Below are 26,866 nucleotides of genomic sequence, written 5' to 3'. Positions count from 1 at the left end.
TCAGACTTTAGGTTTTCATCATCTTTTGGGTATGAATGGCCTCTCATAGTAGTTGTAATTTGATTAGTCTTGAGTTTGAGCATCTTTTTATATGTTCATTCCTTGACTGGCCTTGGTGTTTGCTCTTGTGAAGCCTTTTCAATTCTTTTGCCCCTTTTCTTCTTGTTGATTTGAATTTGAATTTTTAAAAATAAATCATTGAGATGAACTCTTTATCAGATGTTCCAATCTGTGGCCTACCTACTTGCTTTTTTTATTTTTTTATTGAGATGGAGTCTTGCCCTGTCACCTAGCCAGGAGTGCAGTGGCATGATCTCGGCTCACTGCAACCTCCGCCTCCTGAGTTCAAGCAATTCTCCTGTCTCAGCCTCCCGAATAGCTGGGACTATAGGCGTGTGCCACCACGCCTGGCTAATTTTCGTATTTTTAGTAGAGACGGGGTTTCACCACGTTGGCCAGGCTGGTCTTGAACTGCTGACCTCAAGTGATCCACCTGCCTTGGCCTCCCAAAATGCTGGGATTGCAGACGTTAGCCACCACGCTTTTTTTTTTTTTTTTTTTTTTTTTTGATGCGGAGTCTCGCTGTGTCGCCAGGCTGGAGTGCAGTGGCGCAATCTCGGCTCACTGCAACCTCTACCTCCCGGGTTCAAGCAATTCTCCTGCCTCAGCTTCCTGGGTAGCTGGGACTACATGTGTGCCACCACACCCGGCTAATTTTTTGTATTTTTAGTGTTAGCCATGATGATCTCCATCTCCTGACCTCATGATCCGCCCACCTCAGCCTCCCAAAGTGCTGGCATTACAGGCGTGAGCCACCACGCCTGGTGCTCTGCTGGCTCTTTAAACTGTCTGAAATAATTTGTCTCAATTTATAAAAATAATACAGAAAGTTTCCATTTACTCTTCACCCGGCTTTCCCCAATGATAATATCTTATGTAACCACAGTACATTTCAAAACCAGGTAACTGATATTGGTACAGTACTATTAAGTAAACTAAAGACTTTATTCAGATTCAGATTTCATCAGTTTTTGCATGTACTCTTTTTTTTAATTGTTGCTCTATAGTAGTATAAAATTTCATTACATAAATAAGATTTATTTAGATAAGATTTATGTAGCCACCATCACCACAATAAAGATCTAGAACTCTTCTATCACTACAAAGAAAACTCCCCTGTGCTATCTCCCCTCCAGTCTTAACCCCTGGCAACTACTGATCTGTTCCCCATCACTGTAATTCTTTTTTCTTTTCTTTTCTTTTTTTTTTTTTTTTTTGAGACAGAGTTTTGTTCTTGTCGCCCAGGCTGGAGTGCAGTGGCGCAATCTTGGCTTACTGCAATCTCGGCTCACTGCAACCTCGGCATCCTGGGTTCAAGCGATTCTCCTGCCTCAGCCTCCTGAGTAGCTGGGACTAGAGGCATGTGCCACCATGCCTGGCTAATTTTGTATTTTTAGTAGAGACGGAGTTTCACCATGTTGGCCAACCTAGTCTCGAACTCCTGACCTCAGGTAATCCACCCACCTCGGCCTCCCAGAGTGCTGGGATTACAGGTGTGAACCACTTGTGCCCAGCCTCAAATTTTATTTCTACTAAAATATATAGTTATTCTTATGCTCTATTTCTTCATGTGTCAGTCTTTTAAATTTGTGTATTCTAATTAATTTGTCCACTTAACCTCAGCAGTTAAATTTGTTGGCATAATGTTCATAATATTCCCAAATTTCTTTTAAAGTCTGTATATTTCTGTAGTAGTGCTTCCTCTTTCATTCCCCATATTGTGATTTAAAACATTTTGGGAGTATTTTATCTAAAGGTTTATTAATTTTATGGATTTTTGCAAAGAATCAACTTTTGGTTTCATTGATCTTCTGTATTATTAATCTGTATCCCATTTAAGTGATTTTTATTTGTATCTTTTTCTGCATTCTACTTTCTTTGGGTTTAATTTCCTCTTCTTCCTACTTCCTGAGGTAGAAGCTTAGGTCATTGGTATAGACCTTCTTTTCTAATACAATCACATATATATCTGTACGTTTTTTTCTAAGCCTTGCTTTAGCTGAATCCTACAACTTTTGGTGTGTTGCATTTTCATTATCATTTAGTTCATAATATTTTCTAATTTTTCTTATTTTTTAACCTATTGGTTGTTTAGAAGTGAGCTGCTTAATTTCCAGATATTCAGGTATTTTCTAAATGTTTTATTTTTATTGGTTTTCAATTTAATTGTATTTTGTTGAGAGGATGTATTCTATATATTTTCAATCTTTCAAAATCTGTTGAGATTAATTTTATGGCACAGCATATGATCTATTTTTGTGAACATCCTATGAGCTCTTAAAAGGAGTGTGTATTCTGCAGTTGTTGAGGGTACTATCCTATAAATGTCAGTTAGGTCATGTTAGTAATATTGTTCAGATAATTGATATCCTTACTGAGTTTTTGTCTTATTTTTCTATCCATTACTGCAAAGGTGTGTTAACATATCATTGTGGATTAGTCTGTGTCTCTGCAGTGATCTCTAAGGTTTTGATTCATACAGTTAGTGATTTTGCTATGAGGCACATGTACATTAATAATTATTACGTCTTCTTATTGACCTTTTTATCATTATGGAATTTCCTCCTTTGTTTTTAGCAATACCCCTTGTCTTGAGGTCTGTTATCTGATATTAATATAGCTACTCCAGCCTTTTTTTTTTTTTTTTTTGAGACAGAGTTTTGCTTTTGTTGCCCAGGCTGGAGCACAATGGCACGTTCTCAGGCGTGGCTCGGAGATGCCACGACCAAACACCTCTTAAAGGCCTCCTGGCTTCAAGTGATTCTCCTGCTTCAGCCTCCTGAGTATCTGGGATTACAGGTGCCCACTACCACACCTGGCTAATTTTTTTTGTATTTTTAGTAGAGACAAGATTTCACCATGTTGGCCAGGCTGGTCTCGAACTCCTGGCCTCAGGTGATCCACCTGCCTCTGCCTCCCAAAGTACTGGGATTACAGACATGAGACACTACGTCTGGCCCATTCCAGCTTTTTAATATTTACTCTTTCCATGGCATACCTTTGTCCCATTCTTTATATTTCAATCTTTTTACTTGCGTCTTTGTATTTAAAATAATTCTCTTATAGACAGCATATATTTGATTTTTTTCTTCTTTATCCAGTTTGCCAATCTCTACATTTTGTTGGAGTATTGAATGCATTAGCACTCAGATGTTATTGTTGATAAGTGAGGTTATTTCTACTTTTGCCAGATTTTTCTTTGTTTTCTCTAATGTGTTTTTACTTGCTCTGTTTTCTTTAGCCTACTTTTGTTTTAATGTTTTAATAAAATACTTTTTAGATTCTTTTTTCTTTTTTTTTTTTGAGACATAGTCTCACTGTGTCACCCAGACTGGAGTGCAGTGGTGAGATCTTGGCTCAGTCATCCTCTGCCTCCTGGGTTCAAGGGATTCTCCTACCTCAGCTTCCCTAGTAGCTGGGACTAGAAACGCGCGCTACTACGCCCATCTAATTTTTGTATTGTCAGTAGAGATGGGATTTCACCATGTTGGCCAGGCTGGTCTCGAACTCCTGACCTCAAGTGATCTGCCTGCCTTAGCCTCCCAAAGTGTTCAGATTACAGGCATGAGCCACCGCGCCTGGCTCCTTTTTAGATCTTCATGTTAATTTCTCTCAGCTATCTAGCTATGTATCTGCCTTGTGTGTGTTTATGACTTTTTCAGGGTTTACAATGTGTATTTTTAACTTAAGCCAATTAGAGTTATTGTTTGTTTAAGGTAATGTAAGACTCTCACAAGAGTATTTTACATTCCCCTCATCTTTAGTGCTGTTGTCATATTCATTATTTCTGTAAACATCCTAAACCCAATACTACAGTGTTAAAATTTTTAAGCCATCGTATAGTAATACGTATTTTAAAAGAAATTAAGGTAAATATATGTAGAAATATGTGTATGTGCTTTATATCTGTCACATTTCTTATGCTCTTCACTCCTTAATGTAGTTATAAGTTGCCATCTGATACCATTTTCCTTCATCCTGAAAGACTTCCTTTAACATTTAGTACAGTTACCTGGCATTGGATTTTCCATTTTAATCTGAAAAGATTATTTTCTCTCCAGTTTGTGAAAATTAACTGGAGATAGAATCGCTGGTTAACATATTTTTCTCCTGCATTGCAGTGTCTTCTGGCTTTCATAGTTTTATAATTTTTGTTGAGTAATTATTGTTCTTTTGTATTTTGATCTTCTCTGCTGTCTTCAAGATTTTCTTGTTATCTTTGGCCTTTAACAGTTTGACTGTGATGTTTCTATGAGTCGTTTTCTTTGTGTTTCTACTTCTTGAGCATTATGAAGCTTCTTGGCTCTCTAAGTTATATTTTCTACTCACTGTGAGAAATACTTGGCTATTATTTCAGTATTTTTCCTGTCCCTTTTACTCTTTCCTCTCATTCTAGGACTCCCAATTGACCTGTATATTGGACTGCCGGAAATGTGTTTCTGAAGATTCATATTATCTCATAAGCTTCTGTTCATTTTTCTTCAATCTTTTTTCTCTCTTTTTTGAGGGGTGGGTGGATATAGGTAATTTCTATTCTTTTATTTTCAAATTCACTAATCTTTCCTCTTTTTCTGTTTGCTATTAAACCTGTCTAGTGAATTTTTAAATTTCAGTTATTGTTTTTTCTTTCCCCCTCCCCTCCCCTCCCCTCCTCTCCTCTCCCCTCCTCTCCCCTTCTCTTGTTTCTGTGGGTATTAGGAGTGCTCTCAGGCAAGAAAGCCACAAACAAAATTATTACCACTTTCTGTTGCAATTTTTTGAGCATAAACTCTTCCCCATCTTCTGGCTGGTTATGTATATTTTCCAGTGCCTTTGAATAGTTATTTGTTACATTTTATCTAGTCTTATTATTTTCTGCTGCAGGGTTCTTGTGACCATTTCAGTCTGCTGGCATTTTCGTTAGTGGGCTTCCTCATACTTATTTTTGAATTGATTTTTAGAAATTGCTTCAAAATTACAGAATATTTGCAAAAATAAAAATGGTAGAATAAATATATATGGTGCAGTGAGTTGGATGTGGTTTGTCCCCACCACAACTCATGGTGAAATTTAATTGCCAATTTAACAGTATTGAAAGGTAGTGGGGCCTTTAAGAGGTGTTTGGTTGTGGCATCTCTGCCCTCTCGAATGGCTTATGCAGACTGGGTTAGTTCTTTTGGACTGGGTTGGTTCTCGTGAGATCAAGTTGTTATAAAACAAGGCTTCCTCTGATGTTTGGCCTCTTTGCATGCACTTGCTTTCCCTACCTCTTTCTGCTGTGATTTGAAGTAGCATGAGACCATCACCAAATGGGCTACCATCCAACCTCCAGAATTGTGAGCCAAATAAACTTTTTTGTAAATTACCCAGTCTCAGGTATTCTGTTATAGCAATACAAAACAGATTAAGACATATGGCATATACGTTATTATATAAATGGCATCATAAAATGACCTACTATTTTACTTAGTTTGCTTTATCATTTATTCATGTGCTCTTTTGCATGCATGCCCTTCCTCCCTCCTTCCCCTTTCTCAGTACATATGTATGTATGTGTATATGTATATGTATGTTCATATGTAAGTGTTTGTTTTGTTTTTGTCTCTGTTTTTGTTTTTTGAGACAGAGTCTCGCTCTGTCACCCAGGCTGGAGTGCAGTAGCACGATCTCGGCTCACTGCAACCTCCGCCTCCTGGGTTCAAGCGATTCTCCTGCCTCAGCCTCCCAAGTAGCTGGGATTACAGGTGCACGCCACCATGCCTGGCTAATTTTTGTGTTTTTAGTAGAGACAGGGTTTCACCGTGTTAGTCAGGCCGGTCTTGAACACCTGACCTCGTGATCTGCCCACCTTGGTCTCCCAAAGTGCTGGGATTACAGGCGTGAGCCACCGCACCCGGCCTGTAAGTGTTTGTTTCTGTAAGTTTTCTAAGAATGTCAATATTGTCTCATATAACCACAGTGTGGTTATCAACCTCAGTAAACTTAACTTTGATACAGTCATTTTGCCTGTTATCTACCATTTGTATTACAATTTTGTCAACATATAGAATAATATGGTTTTTTACTTTCCAGAACATAATCCAGTCCAAGGTTAGTTAGTTCATTTTCATGTCATGTCTATTTACCTTCCCTTAATTATTATTAAGGGAAGGGAATTATTATTTCAATAATCTTTCTCTGTCTTTTATGACGTTGACATTTCATTTGTTTATTTAATTTTAGATTCAGAGTGTACATGTGCAGGTTTGTTACGTGGGTATATTATGTAATGCTGGGGTTTGGGGCTTGTATTGAACCTATCACCCAAATAGTTTACATAGTACCTGATAGGTAGTTTTTCAGCCCTTACCTCCATACTTTTTCCCCTGTTTTGGAGTCCCCAGTGTCTATTATTTCCATCTTTATGTCCATGTGTACCCATTGTTTAGCTCCTACTTGTGAGAACATAGGTTATTTGATTTTCTGTTTCTGCATTGATTCACTTAGGATGATGGCCTCTAGCTGCATCCGTGTTGCTGCAGAGGACATGATTTCATTCTTTTTTATGGCTGCATAGTATTTCATGGTGTGTGTGTACCACATTTTTTTTATCCAATCCACTATTGATGGGCATATACAATGATTCCATGACTTTGCTATTGGGAATAGTGCTGTGATAAACATATGAGTGCAGGTGTCTTTTGGTAGAACAATTTATTTTCCCAGTCTTGGGATTGTTGGATTGAATGGTAGTTCTATTTTTAGTTCTTTGAGAAATTTCCATACTGTTTGCCATAGAGGTAGAACTAATTTACATGACCACCAACAATATATAATCATTCCCTGTTCTGTGCATCCTCACCAGCATCTGTTTTTTTTTTTTTTTTAACTTTTTAATAATAGCCATTCTGACTGATGTGAGATGGCCTGTCTTGTTGTGAGTTTTCTTTTCTCATCCTTCACTGGTACCAAGATCTCTTTGTGGTTTTAATTTGTATTTCTCTGATGATTAGTGATTTTGAGCATTTTTTTATGTTTGCTGGCTGTTTGTATACCTTCTTTTGAGAAGTATCTGTTTATGTCCTTTGCTCACTTTTTAATGGGGTTATTTGGGTTTTTGTTGTTAATTTGCTTAAGTTCCTTATGATTCTGGATATTAGTCCTTTGTAAGATGCATAGTTCGCAAATGCTTTCTCCCATTCTGTAGGTTTTCTTTTTACTCTGTTGATTGTTTCTTTTACAGTGCAGAAGCTCTTTTGCTTAATTAAATCGTATTTGTCAATTTTTGTTTTTGTTACAGTTGCTTTTGAGGACTTAGTCATAAGTTATTTGCCTCGGCCAATGTCCAGAGAAGTTTTTCCTGGTTTTCCTTTAGGAATTTTGTAGTTTGAGGTCTTACATTTAAGTCTTTCATCCATCTTGAGTTGATTTGTGTATATGAGAGGGAAGGGTCCAGTTTCATTCTCTTGCATGTGGCTGGACAGTTTTCCCAGCACCATTTATTGAATAGGGTGTCCTTTCCCCATTGTTTATTTCTGTCAACTTTCTCATAGATCAGTTGGTAGTAGGTGTGTGGTTTTATTTCTGGGTTCTCTGTTCTGTTCCATAGATCTATATGTCTATTTTTGTACTTACACCATGCTGTTTCAGTTAATATAGCCTTGTAGTATAGTTTGAAGTCAGGTAATGTGATATATTTCCAGCTTTGTTCTTTTTGCTTAGGATTGCTTTGGCTAGTCAGGCTTTGTTGGTCCCATATGAATTTTAGAATTGTTTTTTCTGTTACAATGACAAATGATGTTGGTAATTTGATAGGAATTGCATTGAATCTGTAGATTGCTTTGGGCAGTATCATCATTTTAACTATATATTGATTCTTAACAATCTATGAGCATAGAATGTTTTTCCCTTTGTGTCATCTGTGATTTCTTTCATCAGTGTTTTGTAGTTCTCCTCTCAGAGACCTTTCACCTCCTTGGTTTGATGTATTCTTAGGCATTTTGTATATGTTTACATTCGTGTGGCTATTGTAAATGGGATCTTGTTCTTTTTTTTTTTTTTTTTTTTTTTGAGACGGAGTCTCTCTCTTTCACCCAGGCTGGAGTGCAGTGGCGCGATCTCGGCTCACTGCAGGCTCCGCCCCCCGGGGTTCACGCTATTCTCCTGCCTCAGCCTCCCGCGTAGCTGGGACTACAGGCGCCTGCCACCTCGCCCGGCTAATTTTTTGTATTTTTAGTAGAGACGGGGTTTCACCGTGTTAGCCAGGATGGTCTCAATCTCCTGACCTCGTAATCCGCCCGCCTCGGCCTCCCAAAGTGCTGGGATTACAGGCGTGAGCCACTGCGCCCGGCCGGGATCTTGTTCTTTATTTGGCTCTAAGCTTGAATGTTACTGGTGTATAGAAATGCTATTGATTTTTGTACATTGATTTTGTATCCTGGAACTTTACTGAATTTTTTTTTTTAAATCAGGTTTAGGAGTCTTTTGGAGGGACCTTTAGGGTTTTCTAGGTATAGGATTATTTTCTAGGTATAGGATTTTCTAGGTAAAGGATTCTTAGTGAACAGAGATAATTTGACTCCCTCTTTTCCTATTTGGATGCCTTTTATTTCTCTGTCTTGCATGATTGCTCTCTCTAGGACTTCCAGTACTAAGTTGAATACGAGTGGTGACAGCAGACATCCTTGTCTTGTTCCACTTCTTAGGGTGAATGGTTTCAGCTTTTGCCCATTCGGTATGAAGTTGGCTGTAGGTTTGTCACAGATAACTCTTCTTATTTTGAGGTATGTCCCTTTGATGCCTAGTTCGTTGAAGATTTTTATCATGAAGGGATGTTGGATTTTATCTGATGCTTTTTTTACATCTATTAAGATGATCTTTTTTTTTTTTTTTTTTGAGATGGAGTCTCGCTCTGTCGCCCAGGCTGGAGGGCAGTGGTGCGATCTCACCTCACTGCAAGCTCCGTCTCCCAGGTTCACGCCATTCTCCTGCCTCAGCCTCTCTGAGTAGCTGGGACTACAGGCGCCCACCACCACGCCCGGCTAAATTTTTGTATTTTTTTAGTAGAGACGAGGTTTCACCGTGGTCTCAATCTCCTGACCTCGTGATCCGTCCGCCTTGGCCTCCCAAAGTGCTAGGATTACAAGCATGAGCCACCACACCCGGCCGGTTTTTGTTTTTAATTCTGTTTATGTGATGAATCACATTTATTGAACACTGACATTTTAGAATACAATTCCTCAGTTCTCACTTTTTTTTTTTTTTTTTTTTGAGATGTAGTCTCACTCTGTTGCCTAGGCTGAAGTGCAGTGGCGTGATCTCAGCTCACTGCAACCTCCACCTCCTGGGTTCAAGCAGTTCTCTGCCTCAGCCTCCCAATTAGCTGGGACTACAGGTGCATGCCACCACGCCCGGCTAAGTTTTGTATTTTTAGTAGAGACAGGATTTCACCATCTTGGCCAGGCTTGTCTTGAACTCTTGACCTCAGGTGATCCACCCGCCTTGGCCTCCCAAAGTGCTGGGATTACAGGCGTGAGCCACCGCACCCGGCCAGTTCTCACTTTTTAAAATAGCTTTATTGAGGTATAATTTACGTGCCACAAAATTACTTATTGTATGTATACAGTTCAATTTTTTTTTTTTTTTGAGATGGAGTTTCGCTGTTGTAGCCCATGCTGGAGTGCAGTGGCGCAATCTCAGCTCACTGCAACCTCTGCCTCCTGGGTTCAAGCGATTCTCCTGCCTCAGCCTCCCGAGTAGCTGGGATTACAAGCATGTACCACCAGGCCTGTCTAATTTTGTATTTTTGGTAAAGACAGGATTTCTCCATGTTGGTCAGGCTGGTCTTGAACTCTCGACCTCAGGTGATCCGCCACCTCAGCCTTCCAAAGTGCTGGGATTACAGGCGTGAACCACCGCACCTGGCCTGTATGTGTACAGTTCAATAATTTTTAGTAAACTTATGGAGTTATATGATTGTCACCTCTATTCAACATTTCTATCACACCAGAAAGTTCTCATGTGCCCATTTGCATTCATCCCTCCTCCCATCAGAGGAAACCATTGATTTGTTTACTGTCTATAGATTTGCTGTTTCTAGACATATATGAATGGCATTGTGAAATATATAGTCTTTTCTTTTTTTTTTTTTTTAAGATGGAGGCTTGCTCTGTCACCAGGCTGGAATACAGTGGTGTGATAACGGCTTACTGCAACCTCTGCCTCCTGGGTTCAAGCAATTCCCCTGCCTCAGCCTCCTGAGTAGCTGGGACTACAGGTGCACACCACCACGCCTGGCTAATTTTTTGTATTTTAGTAGAGACGGGGTTTCACCATGTTGGCCAGGATGGTCTCAATCTCCTGACCTTGTAATCCACCGCCTCAGCCTCCCAAAGTGCTGGGATTACAGGCGTGAGCCACTGTGTGAGGCCGAAATATATAGTCTTTTATACTTGGATTCTTTTGTTTAGCATAATGTTTTTGATGTTCATCCAAGTTGCATCATGTATCAGTAATTCATTTTTTATTGCTATATAGTATTCCTTTGTATGGATATACCACATTTTGTTTTTCTGTTTACCCGTTGATGGACATGTGGATTGTGTCCACTTTTTGGCTATTGTGAATAGTGTTGCCATGAACACTCATATACCAGTCTTAGTGTGGACATACGTTTTCATTTCTCTTGGGTAGATAATTGGGAGTATAATTGCTGGGTTGTATGGTATGTTTGTGTTTAACCTTTTTAAAAATTGGGACTGGGTGTGGTGGCTCACGCCTATAATCCCAGCACTTTGGGAGGCCGAGGTGGGTAGATCACCTGAGGTCAGGAGTTCAAGATGAGCCTGACCAACATGGTGAAACCCAATCTCTACTAAAAATACAAAAATTACCTGGGCATGTTGGCAGGTGCCTGTAATCCCAGCTACTCAGGAGGCTGAGGCAGGAGAATCGCTTGAACCTGGGAGGTGGAGGTTGCAATGAGCTGAGATCGTGCCACTGCATTCCAGCCTGGGTGACAGAGTGAGACTCCATCTCAAAAATAAAAAATAAAAATTGGAAAAATGTTTTTCAAAGTGCCTGTACCATTTTACATTTCTATTACCAATATATTAAGGTTTTAGTTTCTCCACATCCTTGTCAGCACTTGGTATTGTCACTGATTTTGATTATAGACATTCTAGTGGGTGTGTAGTGGTATTTCACTGTGCATTTAATGCATTTCCCGAATAGCTGATGATGTTGATCTTTTCATTGTTTGTGTGTTTTTTGAGATGGAGTTTCACTGTTGTTGCCCAGGCTGGAGTGCAATGGCCTGATCTCGACTCACTGCCACCTTCGCCTCTTGGGTTCAAGCAATTCTCCTGCTTCAGCCTCCCAAGTAGCTGGGATTACAGGCACCCACCACCACACCCGACTAATTTTTGTATTTTTAGTAGAGACACGGTTTCACCATGCTGGCCAGGCTGGTTGAGAACTCCCAACCTCAGGTGATTCACCCATCTTGGCCTCCCAAATTGCGGGGATTACAGGCGTGAGCCACCATGCCTGGCCCTTTTCATTGTTTATTAACCATTTGCATATCTTTTTTAGTAAAATGCCTATTCAATTCTTTTCTTCATTTTAAAATTAGATTGTGTTCTTATTGAATTGTAAGAATTTTTAGTATATTCTAGACACAAGTTCTATATCAATATAGGATTTTCAGATATTTCTCCCTGTCTGTGGCTTATCTTTTCATTTTCTCAATGGTGTCATTTCAGGCACAAAAGTTTTAAATGCTGATTAAGTTTAACTTACCAATTTTTAAAATGTGTTGTGCTTTTGGTATTGTAACTAAGAACTTTATTCTTAACTTAAGGTTATGAAGATTTTCTTCATTGGTTTCTTCTAGAAGTTTTATAGTTTTAGCTCTTACATTTAGGGCTACAATCCATTTTAGTTAATTTTTGTGTATCAAATTGAGGTGAAAATCTAAATTCATTTTCTTGCATATGAATATTCAGTTGTCCTTACAATCTCATATAAAGAGTATCCTTTCCCCCATTGAATTACCTTGGCACCTTTATCAAAAATCAGCTGACTGTGAATCTAAGTGTTCATTTCTAGTCTCCCAATTTTGTTCCATGATCTCCATCTTCCTCCTATGACAGTAGCACACTATCTTCATTACTGTAGCTTTATATTAAGTTTTGAAGTTAGAATTATACACTCCCCAACTTTATTTTCTTTTTAAGAAATTGTTTTGTCTATTTTATGTCCTTTGAATTTCAATGTAAGTTTTAGGATCAGATTGTCAATTTCCAAAAGGGAAAAATAACAAAAGCCTGCTGTGGTTCTGATACCGTGATTATGTTGAATCTGCAGATAAATTTTGGTGAGAATCACCATCTTAGTAAGCCTTCCAATCTATGACTGTCTCCCTATTTATTTGGAGCTTTAACTTCATTCAACAATGTTTGTTAATTTTCTTTTTAAAAATCTTTCTTCTTTTCCTCCTTTCCTTTCCTTTTCTCTTTCTCTTTCTCTTCTCTTTCTTTCATCCCACTGTGTTGCCCAAGCTGGCCTCAAACTTCTGGCCTCAAGCAATCCTCCCACCTCAGCCTCCTTAAGTGTTGGGATTACAGGCATGAGCCACCGTGCCCAGCCTTAATTTTCACTTTACAAACTTTGTGCTACTTTGTCACATTTATTCCTTAGCATTTTATTATTTTTATGCTATTGTGAATAGTATTGTTTTCTCAGTTTCGTTTTCAGAATAGTCATTGCTAGTATATAGAAATATAATTTTTTTTTTTTTTTTTTTTTGAGACAGAGTCTCGCTCTGTCACCCAGGCTGGAGTGCAGTGGCGCGATCTCTGCTCACTGCAAGCTCTGCCTCCCGGGTTCACGCCATTCTCCTGCCTCAGCCTCTCCGAGTAGCTGGGACTACAGGCGCCCGCCACCACGCCCGGCTAATTTTTTGTATTTTTAGTAGAGACGGGGTTTCACCGCGTTAGCCAGGATGGTCTTGATCTCCTGACCTCGTGATCCGCCTGCCTCGGCCTCCCAAAGTGCTGGGATTACAAGCGTGAGCCACCGCGCCCGGCCGAAATATAATTTTTTTATATATTTATCTTATATGACCTAAGTACAATTACGACTTCTAGTTGCTTTTTTGAGATTTTATACATACAAAATTATATAATCTGTGAACAAAAGAGTTTTTTTTACTTCTTCCTTTCCAGTTAAGATGCCTTTCATTTGTTTTCTCCTCATTTTGTTTGTCCCCTCCTTTTTTTTTTTTTTTTTTGAGACAGAGTCTTGCTCTGTCACCAGGCTGGAGTGTGGTGGCACGATCTCGGCTCACTACAACGTCCGCCTCCTGGGTTCAAGCAATTCTCCTGCCTCAGCCTCCCGAGTAGCTGGGACTACATGTGTGTGCTACCATAGCCAGCTAATTTTTCTATTTTTAATGGAGACAGGGTTTCACCATGTTGGCCAGGATAGTCTCAATTTCTTGACCTTGTGATCTGCCCACCTCGGCTTCCCAAAGTGCTGGGACTACAGGCGTCATATTTTAAGTTTTTGAGAACACGTGCAATATTTGCCACTTCTTTCTTCTTCTCCTCCTTTTCCTTCTCCTCCTCCTCCTCCTTCTTCCGCCTTCCTTTCTCTCTCTCTTTTCTGTGTCTCCCTCTTTTGAATTCAACCTCTTAAAAAGGTAAAAACCATTTTTAGCTGGCAGGCCATACAGAAACAGGTTTCAGGCTGGATTTGGCCTGTCAGGTGAGTTTGCCAACTCCTGCAATAGAAAATGTAATGCATAGGGCTGGGCACAGTGGCTTACGCCTGTAATCCCAGCACTTTGGGAGGCTTAGGCTGACCTGAGGTCAGGAGTTCAAGACCAGCCTGGCAAACATGGCAAAACTCTGTCTCTACTAAAAATACAAAAATTAGCTGGGCGTGGTCTTGGGCGCCTGTAATCCCAGCTATTCAGGAGGCTAAGGCAGGAGAATCGCTTGAACCCTGGAGGCGGAGGTTGCAGTGAGCTGAGATCTCACCGCTGCACTCCAGCTTGGGTGAAAGAAAGACTCCGTTTTAAAAAAAACAAGAAACAAAAGAAAGTGTAATGTGTGAAGTGAAATGAAAAATAGATGCTGGGAAGGATGTCTAACTGGGAGATAGCTTGTGATGTAAATATATTATGAATGACCAATGGGCAAGGCAAAATTGCTTACACAGCCCTACCTATGGCCCCTCTGAAAATGTTCTTTCTTCAGCAGAATCAAAGCCAGAAATTCAACTTTGTCCCTCCTGCCCTCTGATTTTCTCCAATCAGCAAGCTCTCAGCCAACATGTGTGGCTGAGTCATCTCTCTCAGTTGTTTTCAAGTTTATGGGCAGGAAATCCTCTCCAGCTGGGAAAACACTATCCAGAAGATCAGAAACAACAGCAGGATCCATTCTGCTTGTGTGGCAAAGCAGAATGGATTGAAGAGGGAGAAGACTCCAGACTCCTGTTTGGGAGAGTAAGCAAAAATGGCACTTCAAAGGCACTTTCCAGCCCACCTGAAGAACAGCCAGCACAGTCCAAGGAAGACAACACAGTGGTGGATATAGGGCCCAGCCCTGAACAGAAGGCAGACCTTGAGGAAACAGACAAAGTATTGCATGGTTTAGAAGTCTCAGGATTTGGAGAAATCAAATATGAAGAGTTTGGGCCAGGCTTTATCGAGGAGTCAAAGCTCCTTAGCCTCCAGAAGACACCAACTGGGGAGACAGCTTACATGTACACTGAGTGGGGAGACAGCTTTGGCGGTATGTCAATCCTCATCAAAAACCCAAGGACACACTCTGGGGGAAAGCCTTATGTGTGCAGGGAATGTGGGCGAGGCTTTACGTGGAAGTCAAACCTGATCACACATCAGAGGACACACTCAGGGGAGAAACCTTATGTGTGTAAGGATTGTGGACGAGGCTTTACGTGGAAGTCGAACCTCTTTACCCATCAGCGGACACACTCAGGGCTCAAGCCTTATGTGTGCAAGGAATGTGGGCAGAGCTTTAGCCTGAAGTCAAACCTCATCACCCACCAGAGGGCGCACACTGGGGAGAAGCCTTATGTTTGCAGGGAATGTGGGCGTGGCTTTCGCCAGCATTCACACCTGGTCAGACACAAGAGGACACATTCAGGAGAGAAGCCTTACATTTGCAGGGAGTGTGAGCAAGGCTTTAGACAGAAGTCACACCTCATCAGACACTTAAGGACACACACAGGAGAGAAGCCTTATGTATGCACAGAATGTGGGCGTCACTTTAGCTGGAAATCAAACCTCAAAACACATCAGAGGACACACTCAGGGGTTAAACCTTATGTCTGCCTGGAGTGCGGGCAGTGCTTTAGCCTGAAGTCAAACCTTAACAAACACCAGAGGTCACACACAGGGGAGAAGCCGTTTGTATGTATGGAGTGTGGGCGAGGCTTTACCCGGAAATCAACCCTCATCACGCACCAGAGGACGCACTCAGGGGAGAAGCCATTTGTATGTGCTGAGTGTGGACAAGGCTTTAATGATAAGTCCACCCTCATTTCACACCAGAGGACACATTCAGGGGAAAAGCCTTTTATGTGCAGGGAGTGTGGCAGAAGGTTTCGGCAGAAGCCTAACCTATTTAGGCACAAGAGGGCACACTCAGGTGTCTTTGTGTGCAGGGAGTGTGGGCAAGGCTTTTGTGCTAAGTTAACTTTCATTAAACACCAGAGGGCACACTCAGGGGGGAAGCCTCATGTGTGCAGGGAGTGTGGGCAAGGCTTTAGCCGGCAGTCACACCTCATTAGACACCAGAGGACACATTCAGGAGAGAAGCCTTATATTTGCAGAAAGTGTGGGCGGGGCTTTAGTCGGAAGTCCAACCTTATCAGACATCAGAGGACACACTCAGGATAGAAACTTTATGTGTACAGGGAATGTGGTACAGCCTTTTGCCATCAGACACCAGGGGACACACACAGTGCTGTGGCTTTTTCAGCCATTGCTAGACACCAAAGTGGAGACATTGTGTGTGTGATTGTGCATGAGACTGTACTGGTTAAGACTTGTATCTCCATCCACCTGAAGGAGAATTGCTGGCTCATTTTCAGGAGCCCTGCCCTTCCTCACTGTGGATGGTGGGTTGTGGAAGCCCGGTCAGATAATGAAAGTGGCAGGAGGCAGTCAAAAGCCCAGGCAGATAGGGGTGGGTACCTGGTGAAACCCAACCTTAAAGCTGAAGACAGTCCCAGCTAAGTCCTCGTACTGAATTGAGAACCTGTCTTCCCATTTGGTGTGCTTTCCTCTGATTGATCCCAACTCTTCACCTATTTTACATATACCCTGCCCTTTCCTAATTGGTTTTTACACTGCTGTGCCCACCTTTTGAGTGGTGCCTTTGTATACTTACAAATCAATCAACATGTACTTCCCTATTCTGAGCCCATAAAAGACCCAGACTCAGCTGCAGTGAGGAGAGAAATCACCCTGCTGTGGGGGTTGGGGACCACTCCCTGCATCCCCTCTCCACTGAGAGCTGTTCTTTTGCTCAATAAAATTCTTTTCTACCCATCCTCACCCTTCAATTGTCAGTGTATCCTCATTCTTCTTGGACTCAGGACAAGCACTCAGAACTGCTAAACATGGGTATAAGCTATAACACAGGCAGGCCAAGAGGGCAGGGCGCCTCCAGCGCAGGCCCAGGGCTGTGAGGTCCAGGCAGGGGGCTGTCGCTGGCTGTGGAGGTCCTCAGTTGGCAGTGTGGCTGAGAAAAATCCTGTGTCAGCAACTTGATGGAGAGAGTACTTTTAAATGGGTTGAAATTAGGAAATGAATACTATTCCAGTGTCATTTTACAGGTACACTTGAACATTCCTTCCACTGTACCCTGGATATTACAGAAACTTGCGGGAATGAAGGAGGATCAGAGAGACCACGGGGTGAGACAGGAGGATTTATTTATTTTTTTTTTTTTTGAGACAGAATCTCTCTCTGTCACCCAGGCTGGAGTGCAGTTGCGCGATCTCGGCTCACTGCAGGCTCCACCTCCCGGGTTCACACCATTCTCCTGCCTCAGCCTCCCGAGGAGCTGGGACTAGAGGTGCCTGCCACCTCGCCAGGCTAATTTTTTGTATTTTTAGTAGAGACGGGGTTTCACCATGTTAGCCAGGATGATCTCGATCTCCTGACCTTGTGATCCACCCGCCTCAGCCTCCCAAAGTGCTGGGGTTACAGGCGTGAGCCACCACGCCCAGTTGACAGGAGGATTTATTGAGTGCACTCAGACCCAGAGGATTAACATCCAAAAACTGGGCCCAGAACAAAGACAGCATTTGACTTTTATACACACTTCTCAAAGGGGGTGGGCTAACTTGAAACAAGCTTACAGTGGTGCAAAACGTAGTGGTGCAAAAGCCAGGATACAGAGGCAGAACAAAGGCAGTTAATCAAATTGTGACAGGTGCATAACTCAGGATTACATACGACCCTTGCTTATGCAGCCCAGATGGCTGTTATCTAGGCTTGCTCAAAAGAGCTTGCATGGGCTTATCTCATAACCTTTGCTATGGTGCCCAGATGGCTGCAGCCCAGGCCTGCCTCAGGCATGTCTTAAAACTTTCACTGTACTGCTTAGATAAAACAGAATACTTGAAGTTACTAGTTACAGAAAACAGGAATCTATAACCTCATAAAACTTGCAGAGCAAGGTACAATCACACAGAGGGAGGTGGGATTCGAGGGGGAACTTTACTTTTTCTTATCCTTATGTTGAGGGAGTGCTGGGAGAGTCTCCAGAGCACATTCCTTAGAGCCTTTGCTTCTTTGATAATGTTATCGAGACCTCGCCTGGGTCCAGGCTTTGCCTGCTACTGCCTTTAGGATGAGTCAGCCTAATATAGAAAGCTTATTTTTCTCTTTTTAAATTTTATTTTCTTCTTTCTCTAATTTCTGCCTCAAGACAACAATACTAGAGCTTGTCTTTTGATGTCCATCTGTCCTAACTGGGAACAAGAGACTTGGAAGACACTGTGGCTGATTTACTATGTGTTCCCCAGACCATGACCCCACAGAGTCAGCCTCAGGGGAGAGTTTGGGGAATGGTTAATTCATGGAGACAGGGATAGTCCATGGGTAGAAGAGGGTTTTATTATATCATATCTAGGTGACTGCAAGTATCCTAGCTCTAGGTTTTAGGAAGAGGTCCATTTTTAAAAAAACCTTAACTTTGCTTAAGCCTTCTGGGGTTTTCTCTGGTTTCTGGGTTGAATCCACATTGAAGATATTTTTATTGGCTGATGTATTTAGACTAGAAGTGTATTGTGTGTTTTCTTTGTAAAAACACAATATGCAGAAATAGAAAATGAAATTACTTTCTATTCTCCTTTCAATTACCAAACAACATCCTACAGGTAATTCTTGAGTTTAAATATTTCCAACCATTGTAAAATGTACCATTCTTCTGATTGGAAACATATATTTTTTAATGGCAGTGTTCAACAAATTAACTTAAAATACTAGGTTAGGTCCAAGTTGTTTTTTTTTTTTTTTTTTTTTCATGGAACTAGACTGAATGATTCTGAATTTTATTTGGAAAATAAAATTTCCAAGAATCATTAGGAAAATATAGAAATTATATAGTAACATGTCTTTGTTCATACATAAGTTTTTAGAATAGCTCTTTAGAACCATATTTTAAAAAATAGAAAAACAAACCCATCCATATATGAGCATTTTGAATGTGATAAAGCAGGATTTCAAATCAGTGTGAAAATGGCAATTGTAAGATTCAGTGTTTGTGTTGTTGGCTATCAATTTAGGGAAAAAATAAATGTAGATTTATTTATTCAAAGGAGTTAGAGTTAGGGCATCAGTCTCCAAAATGGTATGAGATGTTAAGGTCTTAATTTTTGTTCAACATCTAAGTGAGTGAGTAGAGTGAGAAGATCTGGTAAAAAATTATGAAGTGTTATCCTAGGTGGAGTACTTGGCATGGCCTGCTTTTCCCAGCCCTCCCCCATGGCAATTCATGGGCTGGCTTTCGTACTTCTCGACAGAAAAATACTTTGAGGCCGGGTATGGCTTCTCACACCTGTAATCCCAGCACTTTGGGAGGCTGAGGCGGGCAGATCACAAGGTCAGGAGTCTGAGGCCAGCCTGGCCAATATGGTGAAACCCTATCTCTACTAAAAATACAAAAATTAGCCAGGTGTGTTGGCAGGCGCCTCTAGTCCCAGCTACTCAGGAGGCTGAGGCAGGAGAATCGCTTGAACCTGGGAGGCGGGGGTTGCAGTGAGCTGAGATGGCACCACTGCACTCTGGCTTGGGTAACAGAGCGAGACTCCATCTCAAAAAAAAAAAAAAATACTTTGAGATAAACTATTTTATAATAGTTTAAAAACTATTGAGTTTTAATCCCCTAGAGTCTTAGAGTTTAATTATTCTCTTCCATAAAATTATGTCACAAAACGATTTCAAAGTTAAACATGTTCTTTTAGTGTTTAACTTTTAAAAGGAATATCACAGCTTTCAATTTATTTTTATTTTATTTAAAGACCAGTGTGGCTGGGTGTGGTAGATCACACCAATATTTTGGGAGACTGAGGCGGGTGGATCACTTGAGGCCAGGAGTTCGAGACCAGCCTGGACAACATGGTGAAACCCCATCTCTACTAAAAATACAGAAATTAGCCAGGCCGTGATGGTGCATGGCTGTAATACCCCCTACTCAGGAGGAGAATCCCTTGAGCCCAGGAGGCGGAGACTGCAGTGAGCTGAGATTGGCCACTGCATTCCGGCCTGGGCGACAGAGTGAGACTGTCTCAAAAATAATAATAAAGACCAGTGTGATAGTATACAGCTTTCAATTTAATTCATCCATATAACTAAGATTTTGTCTTAAATTGTTAAAAACTCTTAGCAAAAAATAGAACAGATGCTACCTGAAGACTTAAATAGATTTAAAAAGATACAAACCCCAGGATACGGTTTCTATGGAGCCACACAAAGAGAACAGGAATTCTGAGAAAGGGGTAGAAAGCTACATTCTATCCTTTGGCCCAGCCCCAGCCCCAACCCTGTTGATTGTTAAACTCACATTAGGCCCTCTGCTCAGAACCTCTCAGGAGAGAAGATTGAGGCAGATAACCTGAGCTGTCCACCTGGGCCTGGCCTGGTACTAAAACCTGTGTGCAAACTTGGAAGTTGATTAGGAGGCAAGCACCACAAAGTATTCAGTTATGTGCTGCTTCTGAGTCTGGTGTTTTGATGATTTTCCAGTCTGTGTCTAGAAAGCCATTCACTAGTGCCTTATCTTTCCTATCCTGAAATGACAGCTCTAGATGTTTAAAACCAACAGAAACCAACAGAGTAACCACTGTCCATCCTACCATTCTCATGGTTAGTAGACTACACTACACAAAGAAAATTTTGAAGAACAGATGGTAAACAGTATGAGACAATATCACCTCAAATCCACAAGTCTGTTATGGTCACCATTAAAATGTTCAATTTTAAAAGAGGTCATAGTAAGTTTTTATTTATTTAATTTATTTATTTTTAAATTTTTATTTATTTTTTTTGAGATGGAGTCGCACTCTGTCACCCAGGCTGGAGTGCGGTGGTGCGATCTTGGCTCACCACAACTTCTGCCTCCCGGGTTCAACCGATTCTCCTGCCTCAGCCTCCCGAGTAGCTAGAATTACAGCTGCATACCACCATGCCCAGCTAATTTTTGTATTTTTAGTAGAGACAGGGTTTCCCCATGTTGGCCAGGCTGGTCTCGAGCTCCTGACCTCAGGTGATCCACCCGCCTCAGCCTCCCAGAGTGCTGGGATTACAGGCATGAGCCATCACTCCTGATCTAAGTAAGTTTTTAAATAGCTATTTCATTTAATTCTAATTATTATGTAACAGTGGTTATCTAAGTGTGGTCAGATAATGTTTGGGGGCCAGGCACAGTGGCTCATGCCTGTAATCCCAGCTCTTTGGGAGGCTGAGGGGGGTGGATCACTTGGAGTCAGGAGTTCGAGACCAGTCTGGCCAACATGGCAAAACCTCGTCTCTACTAAAAATACAAAAATTAGCCAGGCATGGTGGCGCACACCTGTAACCCCAGCTACTCAGGGGCTGAGGCAGGAGAATCACTTGAACTTGGGAGGTGGAGGTTGCGGTGAGCCGAGATTGCACCACTGCACTCCAGCCTGGGCAACAGAGCAAGCAAGACTCTGTCTCAAAAAAAAAAAAAAAAAAAAAGAAGAGACCCGAAAGAATGAAAAACAAAACAAAACAAAAGTATTTCATTCTGGAACTAGACACAGAATGAAGACATTGTGTGAGGACCTGAGCTGCTGCAGCTACCTTGCAACCGCATAAAGCAACAGTGCCAATACATTGAGGACTGCAGAGCAGGAGGAAGGATTCTTGCTACAATTGGTCACCTGCTAAGCCAACTGAACTTCTTGCTAAGTGGGGAAATGAATATCTTTACTGTATAAGCTACTTTCAGTTGAGCATTGTATAACCTCCTATTAAAAGCATCTTAATTGAAATTCCCAAATTTGTATCTCTAGTACCAACATTTCACTGAGCTCCACACACATATATCTAAATGCCTACTTGATATCACTCTTGATATCCAACAAGCATCTGCGACTTAACATGATACCTCACCACCCACCCCATCCTAGATATTTGCCACATACTCATTTTCCCCTATCTTCATAAATAACACTACCATTTATCCAGGGGCTCAAGACATTTAGGCATTATACTGAACTTCTCTCTTTCCCTATATTCACAACCAAGCATCAGCAACTTCTGTTAGTTCTACACTCAAACTGTATCCCAATCTGACAATTTCTCATTGCCTCTTCCAGTGATGACCCTAATTCAAACCACCATCATCATAAGACCATTGGTCTCCAAAATAGTTTATACATAAACTAGCCTGCCACTGACATGTAGAGACCTGGGTCAACAGTACAGATGGAGGTCCCCAGCCAGTCCCCTTTTGCTCCCACCGCCATCCTTGTCCCACATCATAAGAGGTCTTCTGTTCCCAGATGTGGACACTCCAGCTTGCATATCTAAGCTCTATCCAGCCTTACCAAATTGCTCTCATTTGGCCACATTTTGTGGATAGGCAGCACATTCCACCTTTAGAAGACAGATCAAGGGAAGGGGCTTTGGACACAGAAGAGATACAGGCTCTGGAAGCAGGCTGGAGTCCATTTGAACAGGAAATCCTGGGGATTTGGATACCCAGAGTATGGTCTGAAAGAAGGTTGTGAGATCTTCGCAGGCGTGTTTCTGCCTATGGACTTTCACCAGGAAGGAAACTGCTTGACTAGAGGAGGGCCAAAGTGTGGCCTTTTGTACGTTTAATAATATTAAAATGTTAAATATATTATTTTGACCAACCGAGAAATAATAATTATAATAATAAAATAGGCCAGGTGCGATGGCTCATGCCTGTAACCCCAGCACTTGGGGAGGCCGAGGCAGGCAGATCACAAGTTCAGGAGATGAAGACCATCCTGGCCAACATGGTGAAACCCCATCTCTACTAAAAATACAAAAATTAGCTGGGCGTGGTGGCAGGTGCCTGTAATCCCAGCTACTTGGGTGGCTGAGACAGGAGAATCGCTTGAACCCAGGAGGCGGAGGCTGCAGTGAGCCAAGATCGCGCCACTGCACTCCGGCCTGTTGACACAGCGAGACTTCGTCTCAAAAAATAATAAAAATAATAAAATCAATCTTTAAGAAATTTTTTGACACTTAGAACCTTTGGTAGGAAGAAAAAAAGTACAATTTCATTTTTGTTACAGCGAAGTAAAACAGTAGTTTAAGACTTTTAAGGGTAAGCAATTATTATTATTTTTGTTTTGTCTTGAGATGGAGTCTCACTGTCACCCAGGCTGGAGTGCAGTGGCGAGGCCTAGGCTCACTGCAACCTCCGCCTCCAGGGTTCAAGCGATTCTTGTGCCTCAGGTTCCTGAGTAGCTGAGATTACAGGCGCCTCCCACCAAGCCTGGCTAATTTTTGTATTTTTAGTAGAGACAGGGTTTCACCACGTTGGTCAGGCTGATCTCAAACTTCTGACCTCAAGTGATCTGCCCGCCTTGGCCTCCCAGAGTGCTGGGATTACAGGCCTGAGGCACCACACCTGACCTATCAATTATTATATTAAGATAAAATTTCAGTGACAAAAGTGGAATGGAAATGATTGTGAGAAAAAGGTACAGTGTATGTACCTATAAATGTTAAAAAAGAGCTGGCTCATGTATGTTTAATGAATGATGGTGGTTATAAAATTGCAATGGTATTTAGATTCCACTGCATGGGTTTTAAAGAATGATATAAAAATCTTATTTTATTTTTATTTATTATTACTTTTTTTTTTTGAGACCTAGTCTTGCTCTGTCGCCCAGGCTGGAGTGCAGTGGTGCAATCTCGGCTCACTGCAAGCTCCGCCTCCCAGGTTCATGCCATTCTCCTGCCTCAGCCTCCCAAGTAGGTGGGACTACAGGCGCCTGCCACCACACCCGGCTAATTTTGTTTTTGTATTTTTAGTAGAGATGGGGTTTCACCGTGTTAGCTAGGATGGTCTCGATTTCCTGACATCATGATCCACCCGCCTCGGCCTCCCAAAGTGCTGGGATTACAGGTGTGAGCCACCACGCCTGGCCTATTATTACTATTTTTTGAGATAGAGTTGTGCTCTGTTGCCCAGGCTGGAGTGCAGTGGCATGATCTCAGCTCACTGCAGCCCCCGCCTCCTGGGTTCAAGCGATTCTCCTGCCTCAGCCTCCTGAGTAGCTGGGATTACAGGCGCCCACCACCATGCCCGGCATATTTGTGTATTTTTAGTGGAGACAGGATTTCACCATGTTGCCCAGGCTGGTCTTGAATCCTGACCTTAAGTGATACGTCCGCCTCGGCCTCCCAAAGTGCTGGGTTTACAGGCATGGGCCATGGTGCCCAGCCTAAAAATGTTATTTTAAAATATCAATATTAAAAATATGCTAGAGGCTGGGCACCATGGCCCATGCCTGTAATCCCAGCACTTTGGGAGGGCAAGGCGGGCAGATCATGAGGTCAGGAGTTTGACACCAGCCTGGCCAACCTGGCGAAACCCCATCTCTACTAAAAATACAAAAATTAGCCAGGTGTGGTGCCACGTGCCTGTAGTCCCAGCTACTTGGGAGGCTGAGGCAGGAGAATCACTTGAACTCAGGAGGCGGAGGTTGCAGTGAGCCGAGACCGTGCCATTGCACTCCAGCCTGGGTGACAGAGCGAGACTCTATATATAAAAAAAAAATGCTAGAAATGATATCTTTGCATTATTTAAAAATGTAAAAAGGGCTTTATTATTTTTCAAAATTATTTCAAGAGGTATAGAGCAAAACATTTTAAAGACTACTGCTCTGATAAAGGAAGATCAACCTTATTACCTTCATGGGCATGTATGCCAAAGAGAAGTAAATAGTGTTGCTTCCTGTCCCATACCAGCATATCTGAACTTTTTAAAGTTGTCACACCTCTGCACCCCAATTCCCCTAACTGTAAGATTGGATAAAAATATTTATTTTTTAGTATTGTAACAAATGAGAACATTTACAAAGGAAATTATGCAGTTCTTGGATCTTTGAAGTCACCCATTAAATGCAAATTATCTTCCCCAGAAGTTAGCCATGGGGAGTTTTTTTTTTTTTTTGAGACAGAGTCTCTGTCGCCCAGGCTGGAGTGCAGTGGCGTGATCTCAGCTCGCTGCAACCTCCGCCTCCCCGGTTCATGCCATTCTCCTGCCTCAGCCTCCTGAGTAGCTGGGACTACAGGCGCCGGCTAGCACACTCGGCTAATTTTTTTGTATTTTTAGCAGAGACGGGGTTTCACCATGTTAGCCAGGATGGTCTTGATCTCTTGACCTCGTGATCCACCCATCTTGGCCTCCCAAAGTGCTCGGATTACAGGCATGAGCCACCACGCCAGGCCGGATTTTTTATTTATATGGATTTGAAATTCATAAATTATTGTGTAGAGAGGTTCTTCACTAGTATTAATACTAGAGTATGGATTCATTTAAAATATCTTAATAAAAAAGGTCAAAGAAAATTATGCTTTATCTTTCCCTAGGCACTAGACTGCCAAAACCAGTTACTGCTGGGCTGAGACCCCCTCCTCAGAGCTCTTAGGTAGTGGCAAATCCAACTCTTCCTTTTCATTCTCTAAGCTCTAGAGTGTTAGCTGTTTCCTCAAGTTACAAATCTCTCCCTTTGTGCTCTTTCAGCCCTCCAACATCATGTCGTCAGTTTCCTGTAATTAAATTCCCTTGTGGTTCTGCTTTCTTGACTGGACCATGATGGACAGAGCACTACCATTCTTTGTTTTAGCAGTGCAGCCACATAGTTGGCATACTTTCAGAACCACTGCCTAATCTGTGGAAATGACCAAACTTAAACTAGTGTTGGACTTGGTGATATAAGAAAAATAAAGGACAAAAGGCCTTCCAAAAATCACTGACATATAAGGAGATAGTCATATACACCCCCACAAAAAATTAAAAACTGAACTTAGCCAGGCGTGGTGGCATGCATCTGTGGTACCAGCTACTTGGGTGGCTGAGGCGGGAGGATTGCTTGAGCCCAGGAAGTCAAGCCTGCAGTGAGCCAAAATGGCCCCACTGTACTCCTGGGTGACAGAGAGAGACCCTGTCTCAACAAAAAGAATGGAGAATCTTAAATTTCAGCACCTCGGTATGAAACATCCAAGATGACCTCTAACTTTCCTGATAATTAAGTCCAGGGAATAACTGTTTAATGTAATTGTCAAGTACCAAACCACAATTATCATCCAAAGAACACTGAATTTGTAAATTTCCCCATTAAAGCAACCCAACTATTATATGTTTGTAGAGCCTTTAAAAAAATCTGATTTCTTCTGAAAGTAATAAAGCCTAATTTCACAGAGTAAACAGCAATCAGTTCTACCCTAATACCCACACTCCTTTTGTAGAAGATTATCTGGCCTTAGCAATTAGAGGGCTCTCTGTGGCAGGGGATTGGAGGACGTATTCTCCAAGGAGGCATTCTCAAGAACTTCCCCTTGCTTCCACATAAGAATCTTGACTTACTAGGATCTTGACATGGATGCACTTTTCAGATCTTTCAGGGACTGGAGATGGGGAAGAATGCTGCTTTAGTCTGGAACTTTCACTCACGGGCTCACATTCTTGTCCTGACTGTGGGCAGTTTTTTTAAAGCTGGGCCCTAAAGTTGTAGAGTGAAAAGGTGGAAACAACAGCAGCAGAAACACCAGGGCTATGGGCTACCAAACTACTTAGGGCTTTGGTGCAAACAAACAACCTCATAGTAATGAAATCTAATCACCCTTCTGTGACTGGCATCACATTAGGTACAGGCAGAGATGGGGCATAAAAATGAGGATAACAGGCGGGGCGTGGTGGCTCATGCCTATGGTTCCCTCACTTTGGGAGGCCGAGGTGGGCAGATGGCTTGAGGCCAGGAGTTCCAGACCATCCTGGCCAACATGGAGAAACCCTTTCTCTACTAAAAATGCAAAAATTAGCCGAGTATGGTGGCGGGCGCCTGTAGTCCCAGCTACTCGGGAGGCTGAGGCACTAGCATCGCTTGAATCCGGGAGGCGGAGGTTGCAGTGAGCGCCGAGATTGCCTCAAAGAAAGATACCAGAGACCCCGCCCATGGCAGGAGATGGGGGTGAAGGAACAGTAAGACCGGGAGACAGTCAGATACACACATCGGATTAGTGGTATCCTCACAGTAACAGAAACGGTCACCCCCAATTTCAGCCACAGTCTCT

The 26,866-nt window shown here is 42.0% G+C and overlaps 2 protein-coding genes across 10 annotated transcripts in view; one reads left to right on the top strand and one right to left on the bottom strand.

Moving 5' to 3' along the window:
• ZNF875 (zinc finger protein 875) overlaps positions 1-16,606 on the top strand; it is a 31,702-nt gene extending 15,096 nt beyond the window's left edge. For 5 of the 9 annotated variants that reach the window (XM_055247848.2, XM_063621255.1, XM_055247844.2 and 2 more), the window contains one exon: positions 14,283-16,606. In XM_055247848.2, the coding sequence (XP_055103823.1) occupies positions 14,283-15,946 (1,664 nt within the window). In that variant the 3' untranslated portion in view covers positions 15,947-16,606. Of the gene's footprint in view, positions 1-14,279 lie in introns of all 9 variants that reach the window. The other 4 variants (XM_055247847.2, XM_055247843.2, XM_055247845.2 and 1 more) reach the window with 1 other exon arrangement.
• The window catches only part of LOC129466308 (zinc finger protein 585B), a 224,412-nt gene that overhangs the window by 112,962 nt on the left and 84,584 nt on the right, over positions 1-26,866 (bottom strand). The window lies entirely within an intron of this gene.

Source organism: Symphalangus syndactylus, chromosome 17 (assembly GCF_028878055.3).
Source record: "Symphalangus syndactylus isolate Jambi chromosome 17, NHGRI_mSymSyn1-v2.1_pri, whole genome shotgun sequence".
Lineage (NCBI taxonomy): Eukaryota > Metazoa > Chordata > Mammalia > Primates > Hylobatidae > Symphalangus > Symphalangus syndactylus.
The sequence above is the reverse complement of the archived record's forward strand: the minus strand, read 5'-3'. Positions and strand labels throughout refer to the sequence as shown.